General features: G+C 47.1%; 1 protein-coding gene across 5 annotated transcripts in view; it reads right to left on the bottom strand.

Annotated features, from left to right (window-relative positions):
• ETS1 (ETS proto-oncogene 1, transcription factor) overlaps positions 1-26572 on the bottom strand; it is a 132858-nt gene that overhangs the window by 46045 nt on the left and 60241 nt on the right. Inside the window, exon 1 of one of the 5 annotated variants that reach the window (XM_086678696.1) lies at positions 21788-22257. The exons of 3 other annotated variants lie outside the window; for them this stretch is intronic. In XM_086678696.1, coding sequence (XP_086534822.1) covers positions 21788-21869 — 82 coding nt within the window. In that variant the 5' untranslated portion in view covers positions 21870-22257. Of the gene's footprint in view, positions 1-21787; positions 22258-26572 lie in introns of those variants that run through there. One more of the 5 variants, XM_086678692.1, reaches the window with a different exon arrangement.

Here is a 26572-nt window from a genome sequence, read left to right as displayed (position 1 = left end):
TCTGTGTCCTTCTCCAATCTGACCCCCCGATAAAAATGTTGAAAAGGCAATGACCAAGTCCTGAGCCCCATAACACCAGAGACCATGCATCATTCTGACACGGGTGCATTCAACCAGACCCTTTGGGTACAGCTGCTCAACCAGTTACAAATCCTCCTGATTTTACCACCGCTGGATCCCCATATCCTCACTTTCAGCACAGATATATCATGGAAACACTTGGACAAAACCTTCACTGGAGTCAGAACCTGAGGCTACAATTTTCAGATGCTCTGCCCAGGAAGCCAGTTCTCCCAGTTTGTCACTAAGGCCCAGGCAAGTGCAAAGGCAGCTGAGGGAATGAGAGCTGGGATTCAGATCTCTACACAAGGAGAGAAAGAGAGAGAGACCCAGAGAGGGAGGGGGGTGGGAGGGAGGCAGGGAGAGAGGAGAGGAGGGAGGGAGGGAACAAGAGAGAAAGAGAAAGAGGGACAGAGAGAGATGGAGAGAGGGAGGGAGGGAGCTGCAGCCACTTTGCATCCAGAAACAATGGGCATTTAGGGAACAATGGCTACAGACAAAGTCTTGGTCTATTTATATCTGCCACTGTGAGTCCCAGACAGGAGGAACTGGAAGTCTGCCCTGTATGCACAGCTCCAACTGGACCCGAGCTGGGAGGAAGATGAGGTCACCAAGAATGCTGCCTGCTTATAACGGGCTCCTTTTTGCTTGCATAGTTTCTTCTTAGCCTAAAGGATCTCTTTTGCCAAGTGAAGTCTGCTTGCCTACTTGCTAAAATACAGCCATCACTGAGAAGGGGTAGGTCATATGTGTAACTGCTGCTCAGCCAGGCCAAAGCAATGAAGGCCTTTCTCTATAGAGGTCAAAGGAAGGTGGGGATGTCAAGGGAAGCCTAGCCAGTAGATGGAGGTCAACTCTGTGGTTCCTGAAACAGAGGAGTCCTATCAGATCTGTTCAGTACACATGTCTCGAGGCACTATGAGTTTTCCTGCAGGAAAGTTCCCTCCTCACTCCTTTGGAGCTAGCAGAAAGAGGCTAGGAGCTGAAACTCACAAATACGTCTGTCTCACGTCTCATGACGATCTCTGCCTCCCCTTTAATTTCAGCCCCTTCGAACAGTCTCTCTCTTTTCTGGAAAGGTCATCTTCTGCTCTAACATTACTTTGGAGTGATCATCAATCTTTTTTTTTTAATTTTTTAATGTTTGTTTATTATTTCTGAGGAGAGAGAGAGCATGAGCAGGGGAGGGCAGAGCAAGGGGGAGACATGGAATCTGAAGCAGACTCCAGGCTCTGAGCTGTCAGCACAGAGCCCAACGAGGGGCTTGAATTCACGAACCGTGAGATCATGACCTGAGCCGAACTTGGACGCCTAACCGGCTGAGCCACCCCGGTGCCCCTGGAGTGATCATCAATCTTAATCCTTCCCGTGTTACTTATATTCTGTTTTTTATATGGTTCTGCTTCTCTTTGAATTTTTTTCTTTTCTTTTAATTCCAGTATAGTTAACAGACTGTGTTGTATTAGTTTCAGGTATACAATAGTTACTGTGTTACTTATATTCTGAATCCTCCAATCCTTCCTGAAAAGAACCGGCAGTAGCCACATTCAGCCTGTCACTGACACCGAAATGAACACGGACACAGCCGAGCCAGGGAAGGAGGGGTAGGGAGGCGGCAGTGAGCCCTGCGGGCACAGTCACCCTGCTGCACCCCTCCACAGACAACCCTCAGCATCCACGAGCCACAGGTGGCCAGCGACTGCACCTTCCCGATCCGGTCCAACCTTACAGCCTCAAGAATCCTAAGTGCAAAGCTGGTATCTCCCAAAGGCAAGAAACTCATGGCTGATACAGAGATTAAGCAGCAATTAATCCGAGGAGTAATTTCTGCTTCCCATTCATGCCTACAAGCTCCTGTCACCAACTCCCTTCCTTGCTCCTAGAAAACCAACTCGAAATAGGCAGAAAGGAGCCTAAACATTAAGATCCTTTTCCTCCTTTATATTGAAATAGCTTAGAACGTGTCATTGAAACTATCCCAGATAATGTCACCACATTCACAGGGAACTAGAAACAATGTTTTGGAATTTAAAAGCTTAAGCACAGGGCAGACAGGTGCCGGACATGGCTGCAGTCGGTGCAAACAACAAATGGTTAAGAGTGATGCGTTGTATTCCTTCACCACCCCACACCCTCTTCAGCAACTTCAGAAGTCCCTGAGTCAAGATGCCCAGGGTTTAAACCACTTGAGGGTGGTCTAAGAAACCTGAATTACAGGCTAAGATGATATGTACCACAACACGCAAACACTCCTGCACATCTTTCTTTCTAGGCAGATGGCAGAGACAGAAATGCAGAAGAAACATCGGACCACCTGAAATACGCCAATCTCTGAGGATGGAAGTAGGTGCGTGAGCCACCTGAGCGGACCCACTGCTTCGTTCAAACACTGCTTCCTGGACTCCACCACCCATGCTCCCAACAGGCTAAACATTGCCTTCTACTCCAAGGGCTCTGCTGAACCATCCCAGGGAAATTCAAGAGAGCCACATGGGTGGGGCACCTGGGTGGCTCAGTCGGTTGGGCGTCCGACTTCGGCTCAGGTCATGATCTTGCAGCTTGTGAGTTCGAGCCCCGCATCGGGCTCTGGGCTGACGGCTCGAAGCCTGGAGCCCACTTCGGATTCTGTGTCTCCCTCTCTCTCTGCCCCTAACCCACTCGCATTCTGTCTCTGTCTCTCTCAAAAACAAATAAACATTAAAAAAAAAAATTTAGAGAGCCACATGGGAGCCACATGGCAGCAGCAGGGAGAAGTCAGAGACACAAATTCTCATCCTGAAGCGGGGCTGACATCAGAGAAGATGCAAAAGTTGCCACCCAAGGTATGTTTGGCAAGTGTCTGGGACAGCCCTGCCCAAGACCTATCGGTCTTCAAAAATGCCTGCACACCCGATAAAATGTACCAAAACCTGACGGCGTTGCCCTAACACAGCACATCTGGAGCTTATACCATCAGGCTTTATGTATTCAACAACTCATGAAATAAAAGGCCGCGCTCAGTTTAGTAAACGTGATTGTACGTCCCTAATGAGGAATCAGAAATCCTATTGCTTTGAGGGATTTAGGTAGCAATTTCAGAGTACCAGCTCAGGTTCCCTGAGCTGCTAAAGGAGTACTTAGGACGAAGAAAGATTGCCTCAAAGGGATTATGGGTATTCTCCCTAAATCATTAGGTTCACTGCTTAAACCTATCATCTGAGGCCACTCCAAGGTTTGTTTAGATCCACCTAATCTATAATTTTGGCCCCTGTATCTTCAACTTTGGCCTTTTTTATGGCCTTGAGCAGTAACTATCATCCCATCCACCCCACTTGTGTGTTCACACTTTTCCTTGTCTCTCCTCCTCTATACCGACCTCACTATAGCGATATGACACATAAAGCCTTATCTGGGGCCAAAAAGCAAGAAAGAGGAATTTATAGAATTTGCTATAAAACTTTAACAACTCCTTAGAGGGATGTTCTCCTTCCTGGCAACTCGACGTAATTACAAGATGAATGAAAAGCAGGCTGTTCGTAGAGGGGAGGAGGGGCCGAGCTCTGTCACTGGTCCGGGGTCCTACGTGATTCTCAGTACGCAGAATCAGAAGGGCCTGTAGATGTCAGCTAGTTCAAACCCTTTCTTTTACAGACAGGGAAGGTGAAACTCAGGGAGGTGACATCAATGTGCCCTTGGTCACAAGGTTACTAATTCTAGACCTCTTGATTCCCTGTTCAGTGTTTTTTTTTTTTTTCTCTCTACACCATTGCTGTTTAACTAAGGCAGTGGACCTGGGAGGAGTCGGTCCCTCACAACTTTGCTACTATCAAGATCAGGTTCATCATTCTGGACAACCACAGCTCCCCCTCCCCTAAGTTCCTAAAAATCACAGAGGATCAATCTAAACGAAGATCCAATACACGTGACGGGATGGTACAGACCCATGATGCTCCCTGTTCCCAGCGCAGACTGTAAGCTTACAATATCGATGGTCAGGCTCTAATACAGAAGCGTTTCCTTTGGCGAGAGAGTCCGGCTGAATACCAGGAACTCGAAAGCAAGCAACCTTCAATGCCTAACTTCAATTGCGTGATACCGCTGTATGTAACAGCTTTAAAATTTAAGGGTGCTATTCCTATGAATCCAGAGTGAAGGCAGCAGTTAATTTTAGTGACCTGTTAACCTCGACCTGAAAGGAGCACGATCACCATCATGCCATTCAAAGATTCTATAACATTCCAGTCCTGCTGGTCCTCCGATCGGGTCGAGGGGATGCAACAAACGCCACTGAAAAAGCCAGAACATAAAATCAAGGCCATTGGCCTGTACGTTGAACCTGATGCTTCTAATTAATGAATCAGTCAGACCGCATGTCTGACTCCAGAGGCCATCTCCCAAAGTAACACAAGCAGCTCCAGTCCTAAATGAAATCCATTTAAATTTACGGAGCTAAGGACTTAGGGATAGACACACCCAGCTGTGATCCCTCAGGCTCCACGCGCTGGTTGGTTTGTGTGTTTCTCTCCTATCGGAACAGGCCTCTCTCTCCTAATGGCCCCAAACCTTCCGACAAGCCCACTGCTGCCCCAGAGCCCCACCCACACCGGCCCAGAGCAGAAGGCACCGGATGTCTCTCCAGGTGGCAAACCCCAGAGGCCGAGGTCTCCAGGCAGACCTGCTCTCCAGATCAATGGGTATGATAGGCCAATAGGTGGAGAGCAGTGACCAAGTGATCGATGCAGAAGGGAGAGGGAGCAGAAGCCACTCTCCATCTGCCTGCGTCAGGTGGGAAAGACAGACAAAGATGCACAGCCCTCAGCCCTCATCCGCTGCTAATAAATGGCTCTGCCTCATCAGGAAGCCATTAGGAAATTGCAGCCACCGCAGCCCCCCGCTCTCGGACTGAATGGTCGGCATGCAGCTGGCGAAAGCACTCATTACTCTGCCCAGACATCCACTGGCTTTCTGCATGGTGGAACCTAACCAAGGGAGCCACCAGAATAAGGCTGGGGCTTGCCTGGTGAGGCGCCAGGGGATGGGAGGGTCTTTAGCGACTGTGGACATGCAGAGAGCACACCCCCCCCCCCCAGGAAAGTGCTTGGATCACCAGGGAGAGTAGCGGGGGCTCTTCTCAGGACACACGGATCCACTTCTTCATTCCTCTGTGGGGCAGCCTCGCTGGCATTCCTTTATGCAAAAAGAGCCACTGACTGCTCATGGGTATGGGGTTTCCGTTCAGGGCTGATGAAAATGTACTAGAATTACACATCAGTGATGGCTGTACAACTCTGTGAATGTACTAAAAACCACCGAACGGCACAGTTTAAAATGCTGAGTTTTATATTATAGAAATTAAATCTCTGTCTTAATACATCACCATTTTTTTAAGAGCTAGGGAGCCACCTGCTATGAGCCGCGCAATGCCTTGGTGATGGGAAGACAGAGCCTTCACTCGGAGTTTCCCTTCTAGCGGGGGAAACAAACCTCACATAGGCACCCAAGCAATAGCCACAGAGTCACATCTCATGATGGGCGATACAACAATGACTAAGACAAAAGGTTTTGCAATGGAGGCGAAGTGATATGGCTGGGCTCCAGAAGCCTTGGGGAAGAGGGCAGGAAACAGCTTGCTGATGTCCTGTGTGTAGGGGGTGAGAGACAGCAGCAGGGGGTGGTCAAGGTATGAAGGCCAACTCCAATGGCAGATGGATGGCCTTATAGAGAAAAGGGAAGATGGAGAGGCTGGGACTCTGCCACAGGAAAGCCTTCTGAGATGACAGATAGGCTCTGCTCACTGGAGACCACGGGAGAGGCCGGGCAAGGTCCATTTCCAGAGGCAGACACGCGATGTCTACAACTTCCGGAGCCACTAATACATAAACACTGAGGAGAGGGCCACAGACTCCAGAACACCTCACATTCCCCAAACCCCAAAATGTCCCCAGGAGATGCTGCCCAAACACTCAGATTCCTATCCTACAAGGCTTTCAAGAGAAAGAAATTTCCATCAGAACCTGGTGCTTTCTGGAGGTTTCTCTCCCAACCCCTGGAGGGAGACAAAGGAAGGGCAGACAGAACAGGGCTTCAGGCAAACAAACACCCGGCCAGGGCTCACTGGACATGAACCAAAGAAGGTGCAGTCACAGCACTGTGACCAAAAGAGATCTTTTGGAAAATTCTTTTCCAAGAGGGATCATGAGTTCTGTCCCCTGGAATGCCCCAGAGCAGTTCTGATTGGTTCCATGGCCCTGACTCAGAATGAGCACGGGCTCCACCCTCAGATGAGTAAATAAACTGACCCAAGAAATGGAGGGAGGGGGAGGAGGAAAGAGAAGCGTCGGGGCTGAGAGCAGGACAGGAACCAGGAGAAGGCAAGTGCCGAGTCTGGTGCAGGGGACAGACGGATGAAATTCTGACTCCATTCCAGAGACGGGTGGTGTGGCAGAATTCAAGGAAGAATATTCTCTGAGCCTTACACCCCACTCCAGTTGGGATACAGCCCTGCCTTGGCAGCCTGCTCACGGCTGCTTTATAATATACTGAATTAGTCACTGGATTAGCAAGCACATTTACACACACTGGCACACAGCTGTTTAAAGACACAGGATCCCCTTCTCTAGGTGCCAGATTCTGGCTGTAAATCAACCACTGCAATGGGCAAGTGGCACATCCCAGAGCTTCACGGTTCCCACACACGTCTTTAGCTGCGAAGCACTTTAGGGAAAGTGGGCTAGAAGCTGTGAAGGTCTCACAGGCTTTTGCTGGGGGACAGAAGGGACGGGGTGCAGAGAGGAAAGAAAGATCAGTGGGCTTCTTCAAGTCCTGAGGCTTATGATCTTCAGCAGGTTTGCCAAATGCATCTGCGGGCCTGGACCCTCACAGGCAAGAGTGACGTTTCCCCCTGGTTTGCCGTATACACAGGTAGAAGTGTTTCTGTCCCAGACCTCGGATGCCTGAGGTCGCTCCCAAGGAAAGAAAGGGTCCCAGGGCAAAGAAGAGAGTCCTTCGGCAGTCAAAATAATTTTATGCCCTGATTATGACAATTCCAAGAAACGTCCCTATTGGCGAGGCGAGGGCAATGCCTGAAAATAAAGCTTCTGAGTTGGAAACGTGACCGAAGTCCTACCTCAAGTTTGGTTAAGTATGCGTGAGTGCAGGGAAATACTGTGACTGGAGGCAGGGACTGCTCTGGCCCAATGGTTATGGGGGTGTCAAGTGGAAAATTTTCTGTAACCAGGTTAACAGAAACCACAGTTTTAACAACCGCTGAAATAATAAGAGCGCTGTCAGCAGGGAAGATGTGTGCAGAGCACGGTGGCCTAGGAGATAATGGTAAAATACCATTTACTGAGACCCTGTGGCAGTGGAAAAGTATTTTACAGGAATCACCTCAAATCCTTACAACAGTTCTGAAAGCTCTTTATTAGGATCTCCACTGTAAGGATCATTTTTGAAAAGCAAGGCTTTTCGACACTTTGCCTAAGGACAAATAAGTCGGCAGAAAGCCTGAATTCAAACCCAGGGCCGGCTCACCTCAACCCTGTCCTTCCAGGACCCCATGATGCCTGCAGTGATGGACATCATTAAAACCCACATCATGAATGACAGATTGTGATTTGGGGACAAAGATTCCTCTCTATGGAGCAACCTAAATGTAAACCCCTTCCCTTTGACTCAGATGGGATGTGGGAAAAAGGGAATGTGTCAATGTGTGTGTGTGTGTGTGTGTGTGTGTATAAAATATATATAGGTATATAGGTATATAGATATGAAGATCAGGGGAAGAAACTCATGGCATAAACAAATCCACCTGACAAACAGAAGAACCAAATAAAATTACTAAAAAAGGGTGCAGTGCCTTGAGGGTCCAGAAGTACACGCAGGAATTTCGAAAAGATTTGCAAATAGATTTATGACTGGTTTGTGTAGGAGGAGCTTATCTCGCACCAGCTTTTACTGTGTTACTTTTTTAACGTTTTATTTATCTTTAAGAGAGACAGAGACAGAGACAGAGTATGAGCGGGGGAGGGGCAGAGAGAGAGGGAGACCCAGAATCCGAAGCAGGCTCCAGGCTCTGAGCCGTCAGCACAGAGCCTGACACGGGGCTTGAACTCACGAACAGTGAGATCATGATCTGAACCGAAGTCAGACACTTTACTGACTGAGCGACCCAGGCACCCCCAGCTTTCAGAAATTCAAATATTAAGTCCTTAGATTTAGTTTGCCCATAAAAACACTGAAAATATTCTCTTCTTAGAAAGCAAGGCAGCCAAGGGCCACCGGAGACTGGACTCATCTTTGCTCCTTGCTCACTGTCTGCAGCACGTCTGTGAGCATCACAACGTGACCAAACCCTATGAACCCAGAGGCAAATTGCCAGGGCCCAATCTCATTGAAAAAAACCAACATCGCTGTTTTGTTCATCTAGCACCCCAACTCTCTGGAGACACTGAAGCCAGCCTGGAATTCCATACCCCCCCCATTAGCCCATCCATCACAGAAGAGTATAGGTGAGGGCATAGAAAAGCCACAAAGCTCCCCAAAAGAAGCCTTCGGAAATCCAGAAATAAAGAAACAGATACTTGATTTTTCAAAAAAAAAAAAAAAAATCTCCAACTGAATCAGAGGTTAACGCCAGGTCTTCCATGTAGACATTGATTCATTCCATGTGTGTTTATTTATCTACAAACATGCCTGTTGCATCAAGTGGCCTCAAGGCCGAGACTTGTACCTCTGAACATCCCCTCCCTGGAGAATTCTAAAGGAAGGGTGGAGCTCCTCCTTCATTCCTCGATTTCCCAATCTGAAAAATGGGGGCCAAGGCTCCAATTCTGTATGGGAGTTTGGTCAGTTCAGTTAGCTACTTTTCATTTGTGTATTTTGAATTTGAAAATGCACAATGAAAACTCTGGGAACTATTTTTTCTTTCTCTCTCCCTGTATTACACATACCAGCGGTAGATATTTATAGATCTACTGAATGTTTTCTTCCTTACCCTGGTAATAATGAGGAGCCTAAAGAGCATAAAGCACAAAACGATGTGCCAAGAATCACAGCTTTCAATAAGAATGTTAGCAAATTTGCTCTCCCAACAGATTCTAAGTTGGTAGGACTTTGTAATCAGAGAGATCTAAGCTCAAATTTGTGACTCGAAAGCTCTAAGGCCTCCAGAAAACGGACTGAACCTTTCCGAGAGTCAGTTTCTTATCTTCAAAATGGGGATTAAAACACCAACCTCACCAAGTTGTTTAAGGAAGGGGATTATTTGTGCAAAGCACCCCGCCGTGTGCCTGGCGCATAGTGGGTGCCCTATAAATATTAGTTTTACTTTTCTCTCATTTCTCCAAACTGAAGCCCAGATACACACAAAGGCCAAAAACGAGCACCCGGCAGTTCTGAAGAACGTTCGGTTGCCATTCGGAGGCAAGGAAGGTGTGACACTGAACTCTTGTTCTTATGCAAAATCAAGGAGCATTTCCTGTACTCACACACATGACTCATCCCAGTTCCTATGTATTCAGTACTGCAACTCTGTCTGTATCATCTTTCCCACTAATTTAATAACATTCCCTGCATCACCAATGACTCCAGAAGACTTTCCAAACCTGAGCTCATTAACTCTCCTACTCTCTCCCAATGAGAGGCAGCTCACTAGGAGTGAGCACCCTTCTTCCAGAAGAATCCAGAGATGATGCTGAGATGTGGCGACAATCTGGCAGCCCAGAGCAAAAACAGACACAGGTATCCTCATTCTGATACCCCAGGCAATACAACGTAAAGGATGACCACCTATAAGCGGACCCGTCCAGTTTTCAGCCCAGAAAATGTGCACACCAGGAAAAGGTTAAGACCAAGGACTCCTTAGGATTGACCCAAACTACCCACCGGTGGAGAGCAGGGAGCCAAAGGCCCAATCCCGTTTGAGAAGGAGACACGCTGCAGCCACAGGAAGATATGCCTTAGAGACTACATTTTCCTGGCAAGCACTAAGTTCAAGTGCCGAGGTTCAAAAGGACCAAACATAATGTGATTATCTCCATTTTTGGTGCAATCAGGGTACCACCCTCTCCTCCCCATTAGTAACTCCTCTTGCCCTATGATCCAGAGCCCCCCAAGGGCCCTGCTGGCTACTCAGGATTACATTCCCCCCCAAGAAAACAAAAACATGCCAAGGGGGACACTTCTCAGTGTAATCACCTGTCACTCCACGTTGGAATGCTCTAGCTTCCTGAACAACCAACACAAGGAGGGAGGGGCCTTCTTTTTACTGCTAAGGAACAACACATTGTATTAGAGGGGTAATCAAATATAATTTTGCTAAACTCCAAGTGTTTATACCTGGTGCCATAGCAAATGCCCCTGCCCCAAATGGAAACTAGCAGAGAGGTGGCGGGGGGGGGGGGGGGGGTTAAAATCCACTCATCTAAGACGTCATCACTTCTTACATGGCTCTTTGGCACAATTCTTTCCCATAAAATGCAGGAGGAGATTCAAAGGTTTTTGTTTTTCAGCTTTAGGGGTTTTTTTTCCCCCTCCGGCTACCTGAGGTTTCTGCCAGTCATTAAGATGGACCTCATTTGCTAAAACGGGTAAACAGAGGCACAGAAGATTATATATTTCAACACAGGGAAATAGGCGGGACAGGAATTCTTTTCAAAATTCTTTATATTGAACAAAATAATATATTTCCCGAAGTCTAAGATCAAGCCACCCCAGAGGGAAACTGCCGATTTGTCTAGAAGCCTGTGGAGTAATAACTCACATTTTTTTTTTTTTTTTACTTGAGAAGAAACTAACTTGCCATCCTACTTAAAAGTTGGCCAGTGGGTTGGCATCTTGGAAAGCTATGCAGATTTTTCAGATCCTATGTCAGAGTCGTCGGTGAAACCCACTCAGAGCTCAATAATGAGCCAACTGTGTGGGACCCACTAACTACATATAAAATATGTGGAGGAAATCTATATCTAGCAATAGAGAAGAGGGTGTCCTGTTGGCATTTCTGATCTCGAGCTAGTGTTCATTACCATTACTGTCATTAGCCATGTATTTTTACCAAGTACCATAGAAATAGTGAAAATATATGTGGCTGAATGGAAAAGTCAGGAGGTTTGGAGGAAGACAGCTTCATGTCCTAACTCTGCCACTTACCTACCATGTAACCTGGCGAAAGAAAACTTAGGATCCACCCTGCAGGTTCCCCATTTGTAAAATGTTCCTAACCCAAAGAATTAACTCGAGTGAGCGTCAAATGTGGTGAAGTCACGTGTCTCCCGGTAAAATCTCTGCCAAATGATAAGCAAGGATCAAGTGAACCGGTCAATCCTAAGCCCAGACAGACTGTAGTGTTTCCCCCCAATTCAACAAACATCCAAAGATCTATGCAAATTCTGGAGGCAGCACACACAGAACTTCAGAGTTCATGGGTCTGAATCCGAACCCCTACACTCACCAGCCATGTGAGCTCAGACAAGTTGTGTGACCTCTCAGTTTCTTCATCTGTGAAATGGAAAGAATACTCGGCTAGTAGAGATTAGGGTAAAATAATGAGGTCCCTGGCACATCAGTATCTTGACACGTTCATAAGTTAGCACCTAGTAACTAATAGAAGAAAAAGGAAAAGGATCAAGAGGAATGGAGAGACTCTGTCCCTATGCACGTAGCAGTAGATAAAGTCTACCTTATATTACCAGTGGCAGTTTTTCTTGTTTTTCCCCAAACTGGCATGCCACTGTTGGTCTGCCTGCTGCTGACAGAAAAGACGAACTGTGACAGGCTTTTCTCAAAATGTAGAAATAACATGGGGCACCTGGGTGGCTCAGTCGGTTAAGCGTCCGACTTCGGCTCAGGTCTGTGAGTTCGAGCCCCGCGTTGGGCTCTGGGCTGACAGCTCACAGCCTGGAGCCTGCTTCGGATTCTGTGTCTCCCTCTCTCTCCCTGCCCCTCCCCTGCTCATGCTCTCTCCCTCTCTCTCTCAGAAATAAACACTAAAAAAATATATAAGACAAAAAAAGGAAAGCAGGGAGGTGTTGACTTTAAAAAAAAAAAAAAAGAAAGAAAAAGAAAAACGATTTTCAGATAACAGCTGTGTGCAGGTGACACTCTTCCACGGCGGCAGAGAGCGGCCTTTGCAAAGCCAGGCGGCCTGTGCTCGCCACACCCCAACACACACTTGCAGCTTCCTGGACGGCTGTGGAGACTGAAGCAGGTGGTGTCCTGTCTGGCTCAGACTCCACCGGACGGCCTGCGCCCCGCGGAAGGGTCAGCCGGTTGCTGCGCAGACACCATTCCCTGCAAGGCCAGAAGCAAGCGGGCCGGGGGCCCTTCCCTCTGTACAAACAGGAGGCAGGGGCCTTGACTCGCTGACTATGTCAGGAAGAGGCACTGAGGTGGCTTTCAGCAGAACGCATTCCTGCTGCAGGAGGGGACTGTTTACCTACCGAGCGAGCAGCACACGGAGAAGTGGCAGCTTAGACGAAATAAGCTCAGGGCTCAGACCACATGCTCAGCCCTGGGGAGGCAGCTGGGGCCGGCTGCTTCGCGTACCGGACCCCTAACTTCCATCTCCTCCCTCCCGATGAGACCCCACCCTGGAACTGCCTTCCCCTGCAAACGTAGCGAAGGCTCCTGGAACGAGGAAGCCGTCTCAGGGAGGGGGACCAAGAGGAAGGTATGACTCCTGGCCCAGTGTCACCCCTGAGGCAACGTGCCCGGATTCTCCGACTGCAAACGAGGCCAGGAATGGTCCCGGACACCTCTCTGCAGGCAAGTTATTCACCTTCGCAGATGTATCCCAAATTCTCCCACTGATGGAACTGTGAGGAACAGAATTTGAGGATTAGGAGGAAAGCATCCTCGTTTGGCCTACCCCTTGAATGACATTCTATGCTCCCTCCGCGCCTGAATTATCTTACATGTTATCTAGAGTCATAAAATGTCAGTGTTAATGGGGCGCCTGGGTGGCTCAGTCGGTTGAGCGTCCAACTTCAGCTCAGGTCACGATCTCGCGGTTCGTGGGTTCAAGCCCGACGTCGGGCTCTGTGCTGATGGCTCGGAGCCTGGAGCCTGCTTCGGATTCTGTGTCTCCCTCTCTCTCTGCTCCTGCCCTGCTCATACTCTGTGTGTGTGTCTCTCTCTCAAAAGTAAATAAATATTAAAAGAAAAAGGGGCGGGGGCGCCTGGGTGGCTCAGTCAGTAGAGCGTCCAACTTCGGCTCAGGTCATGATCTCACGGTTCATGAGTTCAAGCCCCACATCGGGCTCTGTGCTGACAGTTCGGAGCCTGGAGCATGCTTCGGATTCTGTGTCTCCCTCTCTCTATGCTCCTCCCCTGCTCACACCCTGTCTCTCTCCCAAGAATAAATAAAGAAAAAAAATTTTTTTTAATAAAATAAAATAAAATAAAATAAAAAATAAATAAAATGTCAGTGTTAAGAGAAACCTCATAGGTCATCTTCTCCAGCTGATGTATTTGACCGGGGAAGAACTTGAGGTCCAGAAAAATGAAATGACTCGCCCAAGGTCACACAAACAGGTGCAAAGCCATGGCGAGCACCCAGGGCTGTGGACTCTCCAACCAATGATGGGCCCCCCAGAGGATACCCTATTCACTCGACACACAATATGTATTCCTACTGTGCTGATGAGTCTCCTGTTCCATCCATGGAACCAGTATTTCAAGGATATAAGACAACCTGTGCCTCATGTACAGAATTCACTTCAATTTTAGGCAAGGAATAGCCAATAGACAGGAAAAACATATAAATACTGAAAGTATAAAGGTTATCGCATGGAAACTCTTCCACCAAAAATTTCCTGTGATGGAGTTTCTGAAGGCTATTTTAAAATCCGACTCCAAAACACTCTTACTTTAAACCTGAACGCTGAAGTAATGAATTTCCCCAGCACTAAACTGTCATCACACAAAAAAGTCATTAGAGAGGAGCCGTTACAGTACCTGGCACCCAGTTTAGAGTTCCTAAATGCTTCAAAAACCATGATCTGCAAACACTCCCTGGGTTTAGGAATGCCCTTGCCTGACCTAGATTCTTTATTTTTCATTCGTACCTTGAAAATACGTACCTGATTGATTCTGTCATCTTCTCTGAGGTTTAACGCCTATTCTGATAAACTGATACAGAGGTTTTAACAACTAACAGTATGGGTAGGAGGTAAAGTAATGCTACCAAAAAAAAAAAAAAAAAAAAAAAATTCACCCCTCTCAGAAGCCTATTCAATGTAACACTTCTCTGTCCTTAAAATCTCCCTACCTTCAAAGGCAAAATTCATCCTGAGATTCAAAATGTTCTTACACGGGTCCTGGCCTCACACTTCCTTCTCTCTTCCCTTTCTACAATCAAGGTATTTTTCTTCATATTTATGTAAGCCTTTCTTTTAACTCTAAACTTTTGGCATTCATCCCACACTGTTCTATCTAAAATAATCCTTTCCCTGTTCTTACGCCCCCTTCCAATGCTTCTGAAATAGCCACGTTCTCTCTAAAGCTGACCCGTGAAATTATTCTAGCTGAGAAGTGTTGGAAGAAAGAACCCAACGGGCCCAGGAAACAGAAATAATCATTGATCCACACAGAGTTCCATAAATTCACACAATGGTTCTCCTGCATGTTTAGCCATGGAAGCATCTGGAACACAGGGAAGATTCCATCTGATTATCCCTGACCAGCCGTGCATCTATGAGGGATTTAGGGGGTTCTGAAAAGATTCCACGGCCTAAGAGTGGGAACAACAGAGCTGAGGTCACCCACTTGACCACCTGAGATGGGTCCCTATGAGGAGTTTTCCAAAAGTCTATGAAATAATCACGTGAATTCTTGCATTCCTTTCTTTAAGTATTTCTTCTTGTTCCTTTATGAGTTCTTTCTTACTTTCTTACTCTCTTCCTGCCCTCATTCGTTTTTCTGTCTCTTCCTTTTTAGCCAAAAGGGATGTTGCAACTGAATCCACCACTCCCTTCCTCCTCTCCTAAAGCACCGAGGGCTTGCTTTTTGCTTTTGTTTTTACCCACTTTAATGGTACCAAAAAAACTCTTTTTCTTTTCCTTGCCCTTTTTGATCCCACCAGTAAAACTTCTCATCATGGACGCGCATTAAGACAAAGCAAAGCAAAAATGTTCATTGTCTTTGCTTCTGTAATGATGACATTTCCCCCCTACCCGAAAGTTCATTTTCTCTCTCTCTCTCTCTCACACACACACACACACACCACACATACACAGATACACCACACACATACACACACAACCACACACACACTACATGCAGAAAGTTTACAGTTCCTCTGCAGAACCTTGCAAAGCAAAAATCAACAGCTTAGCATAGCTACCCAAAGCTACCAAGAGGTTTCAAATGCCTGAGGTGGACTTGTTTGAGGTTGATTTGTAGTTGTTTCTCAGGCTCTGAGAAATATTGTATTATGCGTCAAAAACACATTTAAAAATATAACTCATGGTTGGGGGAAACCACACTGAACTTGAATTGCTTCAAACTCTTAATCTGGTCCTCGTAGCTTAGTTTGGAAGGTCTAGCCCCCAAGATTAGCGACTGAGAGTAGGTATCATAAAGAATATTATCATCTCAATTCAGTGTCTAAGTAGTGTGACCCTCGTTTGCTGGGAGGGTCCCAGTTTACGTCCATCATTCTAGTATCATTATTCACAGTGCCCATCACACTCTCGAAAGCGTCCCAGTTTAGACGGTAAATTAAATGAACTCACTACCTGTACAACATCAAGATCTGAAACCCAATACAAAACTGGCCAATACTACTTTGGGCCTTCAAGCACCATCTGCATCAATATTTTACAAATCTCAGGGACAAAACTAAATGCTACAGAAAAGGACAATTGAAAAGAGGTGATAGGACGGTAAGAACTGCCCAGTGACAGGCTTGGACACAAGCGGCAGAAACTGGAAAGCACCTGGGAAATATGACGAAATTGGCCAAAGAATCAATAAATATTTATGGCTTGACCAGCAGTATTTTGAGTGTGTCTGTAAGCATGGCTCCCTGCCAATGAAATTGGATATACTGCAACCTCCAACACAGACCAATTTCTTTTCGTATCTGCACAGAGACTCCAAACTACACAATGAAAAAAGTAACGCGGATAGGCACAGGGCTTCGAAAAGTAGCCAAGTAGAAATAGCCTGTTAATGCAATTTGAAAAACATCTACCGACCTTTTGAAAAAAGATGTCTTTAACCCAACTGAAAAAAAGCAAAGCCATAGGCACATGACCAACAGAAATGATACATTTGGGAATTGTCTTGATGTTCCCAGTGCTGGGTTAAGAGCTTAGCAGCTGTAAGCAAAGAGTGGGCCTAAAAGGCTGTGAACGTGAGACCAAATCTTGTAAGAAATTCTGTCTGAGCGGAGAAGTGGGACCAACATTTCATTCTGGAGTAGCCAGATAAAAAGATGGAGACTGTGTTGTCAATCTACAAATCCATCTCTACGATGACTGTGTGGGCCCGAGGATGTTACTTACTTGGGAGAAAATGCTCCCCATAAGGCAGTGATAGAGGGAACTATACCCACCCCATGGACAAGTGGTCAGGACATCTGTTTGTTCCCTATTAACCCTGGGTCGTAGAGGATTGGTGAATTTTCAGGTAGAATCCCAAAGCTCGCCTTTCCTCCCTGTGCCAAATAACTACAAACAGTCCCCTGACCCATGGAACGGACTTGAAAATGCTACATTTTAGTTGGAAAAAATAAAACATCTGGTGCATAGACAGAAAATGTAGGCGCCTATGGCTTCTTCCGGAAGCAGGAAAATTAAACGACAACCGAACTAAGAAAACACACTAGTTGCTGATCTATGTCTCTCATCAACCAGATTGTGAGTGAGATTCTCTGCAGAGCTGTGTCTGTGATACAAGAGGCTAAACAGGCAGCATCAGGAGGCTCCAGGAAGGATGTGAACTTGGAAGTGACCATCATCACCTGGCCACCTGTGACAGAGCAGAATACATCTGGGAAGACATCAGACAAACAAGAACCCGGGTTCTCCGCGTGGTGGTCCAAGGCTAGCATTGCTCGAACCTTCAAGCATCTTCCTACAGCAACACATCCGGACTGGCAGGCCTGGAGACTGTCTGCAGAATAGGCCCTTTCCCTAAGGTCAGAGGAGTCATGCAAGGAGGGAGCCCTGTATCTCCTCAGCCCCCAGAGCACCCACCATCACTGCTTTCTCGCACCCCCTTTTAATTTCCAGAGTGTCTGTGAATAACACGGGGCTTCTATTTTAGGTATAACATGCCTGCAAACAGCTCATCAGTTTGTAAGTTTCTAACAAGTGTGGCCTTGGGCAAAATTATGTATCTCTTTTGAGTTTCCCATTCCTCATCTGAAAAATAGATAAAAAAAAATAGCTCTCCCCACCTGAGTCCGGGTGAAGGGTCACAGTGTTATTTTATGGGAAAGTCCAGGCTCCATGCATGTTTCAGAGAAATCCCTGTAACTTGGGACGGCAAGAGACTACCTCCAATGCAAGCTCATGGAATGCCATGATAGCCACCGGTTATTCATTCTGCAAACCAGAGAGACGTCTGTAATTATGCTGTTGCTATAGCCATTGTAGAGTTATCTGTGCTCTTTGAAATAGAGAGCCCTGCTTTCCTGAAAAATCCTGACCTATGCTAACCAGCTCTCTCTGCCTTGTAGAGATTTTGCTGGAGCCCAGAGTAAGCCGGGCTCTGGGAGGCTGCCCATGGGCTGGTTTGTCTCCTGGGGGCGGGAACCCTCCTACAGGGTGGTCTGGTCTCTTTAAGAAAGAAAAAAAGTTACATAGACAAAAAAAAAAAAAACAAAACACAGCAATACAAACCAACCAAAAATGCCAGGAATGCAAGCTTTGCCAACCAAATAAATAAATAAAATGTGAGATACTTTATAATAACTAGACATGATGCATTTCTCAACTCTGCATAATTGAAACACTACTTTTCCGTCAGCCCTTCAAATGTCCCCCTGACTCCTAGTCTTGGTGGCTCTCTTGCTTGCTTAGAGATAGCACTGATAACCCCCATCACCCAAAGTAACTGACAAAGCCCCGAGCCTTAGCAGAGAGTTGGGACCTCGAGGTACTTGGACACTCTGAAAGTTACCTGGTTCACTGTGTTTGCTCCGTGGGCCACAGAATGGAACCTCACTGGTGTGAGATCTCAGCTAAGGAGATGAAAAAGTTCTCTTCAACTTTACATTCTCTCCCAAAAAAGGAGATGAGGGGAAGTACATTATACAGCAACAGCCCCTATTAAACATTTCAAGGGGCCCCTGAAAATTCTACACTGGTTTTCTGTTGACTTGTTTTCCAGTTAACTGTTTAGAATCTACTTGGGGTCAGTACTGCTTTAAGATTTTGTACACCTCAACAGACACAATTCTCCTGGCAGCCCTGTGAGTCAGAACAACTATCACACTCATTTTGCGGATGCAGGAGCAAGAGCACAGAGACATGAAGTAATCTGTCCAAAGTCACACAGCTAGTAAGTGGCAGAGCTGGGATTCAATCCCAGACAGGCTGGCTCCAGACTCCGGGCTCTGAACCACTGGGCTTGTTAGTCACTGATGGGAGTGTGGTCCTCGGGGGTCTGGGAGCACAGTGAGCTTAAAAGCCTGGGCAACACTGCCCGATTTTCTTGTCTACGCGGATGACGGCATAAAGACTGACCAAAGGGACGACCGAAGGAACACATCTTCTTCCTGTCTCTGAGGACTCTGTGGGCGTCTGATGGAGGACGGGGGTGATCCTTTCATTCTTATAAAATAGCAAACATGGAGAATCAGCACTCCTGCTCCTCCCTGAGCATTTCTCTCACCTCACCAGCAAGGTGGAGTGGAGAAGGAGGGGAAAATTAAGCGGCTTGGGAATGTATTTGCTTTGGCACCCAGCCTCCACCCTTCTCAGTGAGCACACCAAGAGGGAACTCATGGACTCTCCATGGCTTTGTTTCTTTTCGCCCATGTAAGACCCGAGAGCCTTGCCATCATATATTGCAATCAGAATGGCATACCCACTTTACACTTACAAGGAATATGCAATTCCGATGTTATTTCAAAGCGTAGGTTAATTTGGTACTTAAAGCTGTTGGAAATCTGGGAGGTCTCAATCTAGAAGAAAAGTGTAAAAAGGTTCAGGATCAGGTCCTAGCCACAAAAGGCAGGCAAAAAACCCAGGACTCCCATTTCAGCACCTACTTCCCTGCTGCCTCTCTTTGGCTCCTGGATTTGGGGAGGGAAAATCTTGGTTTAATTATTTAAGGCAGATAAGATCCCACACTAGTTGTCTCCACACATAAGAAACTAAACAACCTAAAGAATCATTGTGAAAAATATTTAAGTCACAGCTGTGGACACAAAGCCACGCTGTGAGAAGTTAAACTTTAAACACATGTCCTATATGGTCTGATGGGCAAAGCAAATCCCCACTTAGCCAGTGTCTTCTCCACCCGCCAACAAAGGCAGCAGCCATGGCGAATGTTTCTTCTATCCTTGCACCTGCAAGTTTAAGCCTCAACTGACGTTTCTTTGCTGAGCTTTTCAAATGTAATTGGCAGTATCACTCAAGGAAGGCAACGTACACTGAGAAGTTAGAAAAGGGATTAATTTTACCTTAGCCACGGGCTTACTAGATTTTCTTAAGTGACTTACCTCCTCTGTGCCTCTATTTTCCTCTCTAAGATATGGGCACAATATTCACATATATGCTACCAAAAATCCAGAAAAAAAAACAAAACCGAAAACTTCTATATATATATATTTTCAAGTTTCTCCGTCTTCCCCAAGATAGTGCCAGAAACCAAACCTCCTTACGATAAATGGCACAAGGTTGCCCAATTTCTCTGATCCACTGACATTTTGTTGTATTGAAGGATGCTTACAAAACCTGACCAGTGGCTTGTCAACCTTTTCTGGAAAAGAGAGGCATTGTAAAGATTCCTATTATAATAGATGCTGACTGTAGCATTAGGGCTTCCTGTCCCCAGTTTACAGATGGGAAAGCTAAGCAAAGTTACTTGCCCAGGGGCTTATTTTTTATCAATAACCAAAATAACAGCACCATATGCTCAAAATCTCTAGTGTTAATATTAACTTACCCCCCAGATCACCTCAGCTGTTCACTGTGACCCAAAACACGTGGTGCCAGGGGCTCTTCACTCCTAGCCCCTGAAATCCACTGTAGGTATGAAAACTGACCAGCTTACATGCTATTTCCCAGACAGCCGCATCTGTCTCTTCCCCATAGGCATGCATACAAACAAGCCATTCTTAAGGAAAGAACCTACGAGATGAGCTTATGTCTTGGCTGCGAACTATCATTTCTTTCATGCATGGTTTGGTGCAATTGTGACTAACAGAATTTATTCTGGCTTCCTTGAACCCCAAACACAACCATCACAGCAGCATCACTTCTGAGCTGTAGCTCTAAGTGCCCGAAATGTCTCCACGGTTCTAGCTGAACTCAGCGTTGCTCTGACCATCAACATCCCTGTGACAACAAACAGTCTTAGCCTTCTTTGTGCACCTCCCAGTGGAACCCCCAGTACCGGGGCTGAATGTGAGGGGGTCTAACAGGACAGGACATGGTCATCCATGTCTTTATGAACATTTCGGGATGATCTCCAAATGACAAAACATCAGCTGGGCTTGGGTTTGAAGTTTAAGCAGATTAAGAAAGGGTTAAACTAAGCAACTCATTACAGCAGAGGCAAAGAAGCCTGAACCACAGGCGGGAGCAACTAAACTTATTGATAATCAGATACCACAGAGAAGCAGGCTACTTCTGCGAATTATTTCCCAGATGGCATCACCTTCGCACTGTATCTTATTATATACCTTTACCTCTAAAATCACTAATTTCTAAAAGATAGCTGGCTGTTGCCCATCCTAAAAGAAAACATCTATTCTTCTCAAAGCGCATCTATCCCAGGGATTCTGGATTCCAAGACAAAATCACATTCCTTTCCTATCCTCTTCTTCAAATCTTTCAGACCAAGGAATTGGACAACCAACCACCAACCAAAGACACAAAGTCGCGTTTGGTGTCAGGACGTTGTTCCCTCTTGTAACAGATCTTTGGTGGCAGAGGGCAAATTTATGGCAGACTAGGAAGATGGGTAAAGTAAGTAACCTGCAGGAATAGAAGCGGGATGTTTCAGAAGTTAAGACGATCATTTCAGTTCTCCTCCCATGTCCTTGCCCTCAACCCAGAAAAGAGGAGCTAGATAGCAAAGGGACATGTGACAGAGGGGCGCAGGACGGCAAGATGTTTGAAACGTGCTTGCAGGCCAGTCAGTTAGACACTATGTCGGTTCTCACTGCCCAGGGCCCTCCATCCAGCTCCAGCTCTGGTAATGCGGGGGCCAGTGGATGATGTCTTCTGCGGCAGTGTCCACCCCCCCCCACAAAGCTACGGGAAAAGGCCAGAGCGTTCCCACTCATTTGGAAAGATAAGAAAGCAGGAATGGGGGTGCTGGACATTCTATAAGCTTTTTCCCATTACTCACAAAAACACAGCTGTGAAAATAAATACCACCCCCCAAACAAGGGTCCCAGGCCACCAACAGTCTTCTCTACCTTGCTTCCAGCTGCTCCCAGCATCGCCTTGCTCAGGCAAAAACGAACTGCCTGGAAGGGAACAGCGAAGCGGGGGGGGGGGGGGGAAGCGGAGGGGACCCCAGCCTCCGGCCCAAAGCTGGCGTGGGGGCCTCGACAGTCACCACTCACCCGGGGAGGGGAAAAGCTCCAGATCGACTTTTTCCGTCTTGATGATGGTGAGAGTCGGTTTGAGATCGACGGCCGCCTTCATGGTGCCAGGAGTGGGGGGCAGACAGGATTATGGCAAGTTTGCTGTTATTCTTGTTGTTTGTCTTTTTAATGGGGATTAGTAACAGGGGAAAAGGGGACGGGAGGGGGGGGGGATCCGACTTTCTTCCCTAAGATTTCAGATTGCCGCTGACTTTTCCCCGCGCCCAGAAGGTGCGCGCCCGGCACTCTCCCGGGAAGTTGGCACTTTGCGGAGAAGTGCGCGCGCCCCGGGTCCCAGCCTCGCCTGCGCCTCGCCCCGCTCCTCCTCGTCCTCGCCCCGCTCCTCCTCTCCGCCGGCAGGCAGCTTCAGCTCGCTCTCGCTCTCCGGAGCCGCGGTCTCCCTCCCTCTCTCCCTCCTCTTTAGGGCGTTTCTCGCGGCGCCGAGGCTCGGCGGCCGGGTCTGCGCGCCCGCCCCCCCCCCATCCCCCAGGCTCTCCGCGGGGGGCAGGGGGGAGGAGCGAGGGGCGGGGACGGCGGGGCGGGGGCGGCCCGGGGGCGGGGCCAGAGGCCAGCGGCCAATTGTCGGCGGCGGCCCAAAACGAAAGGAAGGCGGGGCGGGGCTCCGCGGCCGCCGGCGCCCTAGCCCCCTGCCTGCTGCCTGCCGGGGCCCAGCCGCCCTGCAGCCTAGAGCTGAGCGCGGAGCCGGCGGGGCGCTGAGCCCTCTGCCGCGCTGGGAAGGGCCTAGGGCCGGTGAGCAGGCTGGGTGCAGAGGCTGCCACGGCCGTTGGGGAAAGTCCGTCTGATTCGCCACGCATTCTTGAGGACTTGGTCACCCGCTCCTGCCCCCCCCCCCCCCCGTAGCAGCATAGTTTTCCGAGTGCGTGTACATCATTCATTCACAAAGACTGACACACAGGACGTGAGGCATGCGGAGGAAGGGGCGTGCGTGCGAGCGGGCGCAGGGGGTTCTCAAGCCAATGTCCTCGAAGGGCTTTATGAGTCCTGGACTGCAGCCGGTTTGTGAGTCAGGAATCGGTTCAGTGTTTCTGGAGGAGCCTTCGACTTTTCAGAGCTCACCCGTATCATGGTTACGAAATGACTTAAGACGAGGCAGCGTTGGAGAGCCGAAATCTTGTTTCGCTGTCCTTGAGAAGGATCAAGCTCAAGGCGGCCTCCTGGAGACCCCTAGACAAAGGCCCAAATACTTCTGTGTTACTGGGAGAGCAGAGAACAGGGTCCCCAAACTGGAATCCAATCATGGGCTTCCATAAGCTTCCAGTTTACCTATAGCAGTGGTTGAGTGGAAGGGGAAGCTATTATTCTTCTAATTATGTAGTCATGGGCCCTTCCTTTCACAGACTCTCTTCCACTGGAGAAAACTGGAAACCCCACAACTACCACCAGCACGGAGAGAAATGCAGAGGCCCTGTGGTTTTGAATTTCTGGAGTACATCATTCACAGCTGTGACACAATCAACAATGCACAACCCCTGTTCCACTTGGGAATTTCGGACACTTCGGACACCACAACGCGATCCCAAATAATTAATGGTTTTGCACTAACACATTGGTTATCATAAGTGGAGGTAGTTGGTTCTAAGTAACAAAGCAACCAGTGAATATAGAGGTACATACATAGACACGCTTAGGTATAGCTAGAGCCAGACATTGAGATCTACCTTTAGGTAACTAGAAGATTAAGCATATATCTTTCTGAACCTCAGAAAAAGGTTATTTTTAACACTGTTTCCTGATTTCTAAGCATATGTTGAACTACCACCACCTGCCTGTTAACTGTATGTAACTGCTGACAAACACTCTCCCCCCCCACCCCATCAATTTGAACACACCTGCTTACCTTTACCTAACCCCAGTTTTGTCTCCTTGAAACATTAGTAACTTGCAGGTTTCCCACAGCAAATGAGAGAAGGAGCCAGGAACACAAAATAAATCTCTAGCTCTTGGTTCAAACTTCAGATGATGCCCCTCCTTCAGTAACAAGAGGAAAATATTTGTATGTGATAATCCTAATTTTTGAAGGATTGTTGTAATCCAGCTGTTAGATTTCCAAAAGGTGTGAGAAAACAATGCTGGCTTCCAGATGACAAGAACAGACACTTCTGATCCCGGGAAAAGCTGGGGGAAACCGCTGATGAATGAATTGTACATTTACACGTCCAAATGAGCCGCAAAGGAGAGGATCTTGAACCAATCCTGCCTTGCCCGTTCTGAACACATCAGCAAAACAACTGAGCAAATCAAGAGTTGCTTTGGGGAATCTTGTTTTATTGATGTTGTGTTAAGAAAATGCTGGTATTTTTAAAATCCAAGTGTGAGTACTTCTCTATTTGCAAAGGAAGCTTCCTCGGAGCCAGTCTTTTCTGTCTTTCCCAGAATTCTCCTCAGCTTTCTTCCTGCTGCCAGCACCCCTCACCATTAGACACTAAAAGAAGCCACCATGATCAAACCATAAATACTTTCCACTCTGGCAATGGGGGAATTTATTATTTCAGTTCCTTAAAAATGACATCTCTCCTTGTCAGTCATCCTTTTCTCTAACCCAGTCCTGGAGCACAGAAACTCAAAATAGCTGAAGGTCCAAATCAAGGAAGGGGTTTAGATTAAGACAAGAAGGAGGGTGAGATAGCCAAAGACCACCATGGACCTCCAGGAAGTCGACTTCTGCCTGACACTGATTGTGAATAGTGAAGTTATCAGAAATTATGCATCTAACTTCGGACCTAACTGAAACTTCACTTGGGACAAGGGGCGCTAGTATAGACAAGTTAAAACATTTTTTACATATTTGGGATATTAATAATCCAATCAGGCTTGCAAGTATCCAATCAAGTTTGATAAACGAAATTTTTATTCTCTTTATGACACAAGTAGATTCTTGTAAATGTTCTATGGACTTTCGATGGCAGTTCTATCTTACTGTAGCCTAAAAACCAACAAACACCTGGCCCAGTGCTGGACACATGGGAGACAATCAATATGTACGCAGTAATGAACTGTCAACCTCCTGGTCACTGTGGGCACCTACTTTGTCACCATCTCTTTCTAATTTAAAGGTTAAATGAGTTGGCTGTGCTATGGCTTGTGAAGATAAACTACAAAATGTCAGTGACTGTGCCCCTAGGTCTGCTCCTTGTCCCCCGGGGCAGAGCAGAACCCCTGTTCCCCAGCATTCATGTCCACTTAGTTTCAGTTGTGCCTCAGTTTCCCCACCAGCAAAACAAGATCAGCTGGGCCTTGCCTTCCAGCTACTTGGCAAGTTGTTTCAAGACTGATTTCGAGACACTCAAGAAAAATCATCCAAGGGAATTCTTCGCTTTTGTTTGTAATGCAGCAGTCTGTTCCTCCTGCACTTGCGAGAAAACAGAATTGTATCTTTAAACATCCCTGAAACCTAGGGAATTACATCCCTCAAGGGCTAAAACTCCTTAAACAAGGAACATCGTGTCAATAAGGGTCAAAACAAAGCTGCAGGGGTTGGGGCATCGGGGAATGCGATTAGATGTTAACGGTATCAAAGAACTAGTCACATTTTTACACAGAATTCTCTCACACACATAGAAGATGTCAAAAACATAACCTTTCTCTTTTCTACTCCCCCCTCAATGCCACGCCAGCCTTAACAAAAAAGGAAACATAAAAAATACACCCCATTTCAAACAATCGTGGAAGATGGACTCCCCCTCTCCACAACTGTGCTGGAATAAGTTATTTGTCTATTTCTGGAATCTTAAGCTTCAACAAACAAAAGAACCTCTGAGTTTTGAGCTAAAATATGCTGTATTGGAGGTAGGTGCAAAAACATTCAGACCACTAACGGCTGATCCAGAACACGTTTATGACTCACAGATGTTGATTTACTGGTTTAAATGTAAGATTTAAAAAAAAAAAAAAAAAGAAAGAAAAGAAAAAAAAAAGGTCCTCAACAACCTGTCTGAGTTGCGTTTGTGGTTGTTTTTCTCTGAGAAAAGGCAACAGTCCCCATCACACACAGGGACCTAGAAACAGGCGTCTAAAGCTTAACTCTAAAGCAAGTGGTTTCTATGTGATAAGTTGAGTCATTAAAAAAGCACACCGGGGCAGAAAAAGGCCTGGGGCTTCGATATCTACCATTATCAAGCAGCAATAAAATGGCAAATTGGGGATGGAAAGGAAAATGAAAATAACTCTCCTAATTAAACTCTGATGCCAGAAGGCCTGAGGGTCAGTGCAAGAACCCCATCCGCGGGCTCAGGACTGCTCTGCTGCAGGCTGGCTCTGTGACCTCAGTGAAGCCACTTAACCTTTCTGTGTCACAACCTCCTCTCTGTTTCATGGAATAAAATCACCCCTGGCTCTCCCTACCGTGTAATACAGGCTCATTAGCTATTGTTTAGAAGGTACAATAAACAATGGGCGATAAGAAGTGCTGTAGTTGGGGGAGGGGGGTGCGGGAGTTGGGCAGGAGGTGGGGGCGGGGTGCAGGGAGGGGCAGGACTTAGGGGCTGGTAGGCCCCCCAGGGTGGAGGGGGGGAAGCTTCCACAATAAAACAAAGAGGAGAGTGAGCAGTGGAGGCTCTGGAGTAGGACTCTGGTTCAAACTCCAGCTCTGCCAACCAGCCAGCTGAATTACTACTCCTAAATCACTAACCCCAAACCCTCAACTCCACCACATTTAAGGTAGAGGCCATAATAGCGCCCACCCTTAAGGCTGTTTGGAGGATTAAATGAGATGACACATGCCAAGCCCTTCACACAGTGTCTGTC

This window comes from Puma concolor, chromosome D1 (assembly GCF_028749965.1).
Source record: "Puma concolor isolate L17-30 chromosome D1, mPumCon1.1.hap2, whole genome shotgun sequence".
NCBI classification, from domain to species: domain Eukaryota; kingdom Metazoa; phylum Chordata; class Mammalia; order Carnivora; family Felidae; genus Puma; species Puma concolor.
Note: the sequence above shows the minus strand (reverse complement) of the source record. Positions and strands in the feature narration are given on the sequence as shown.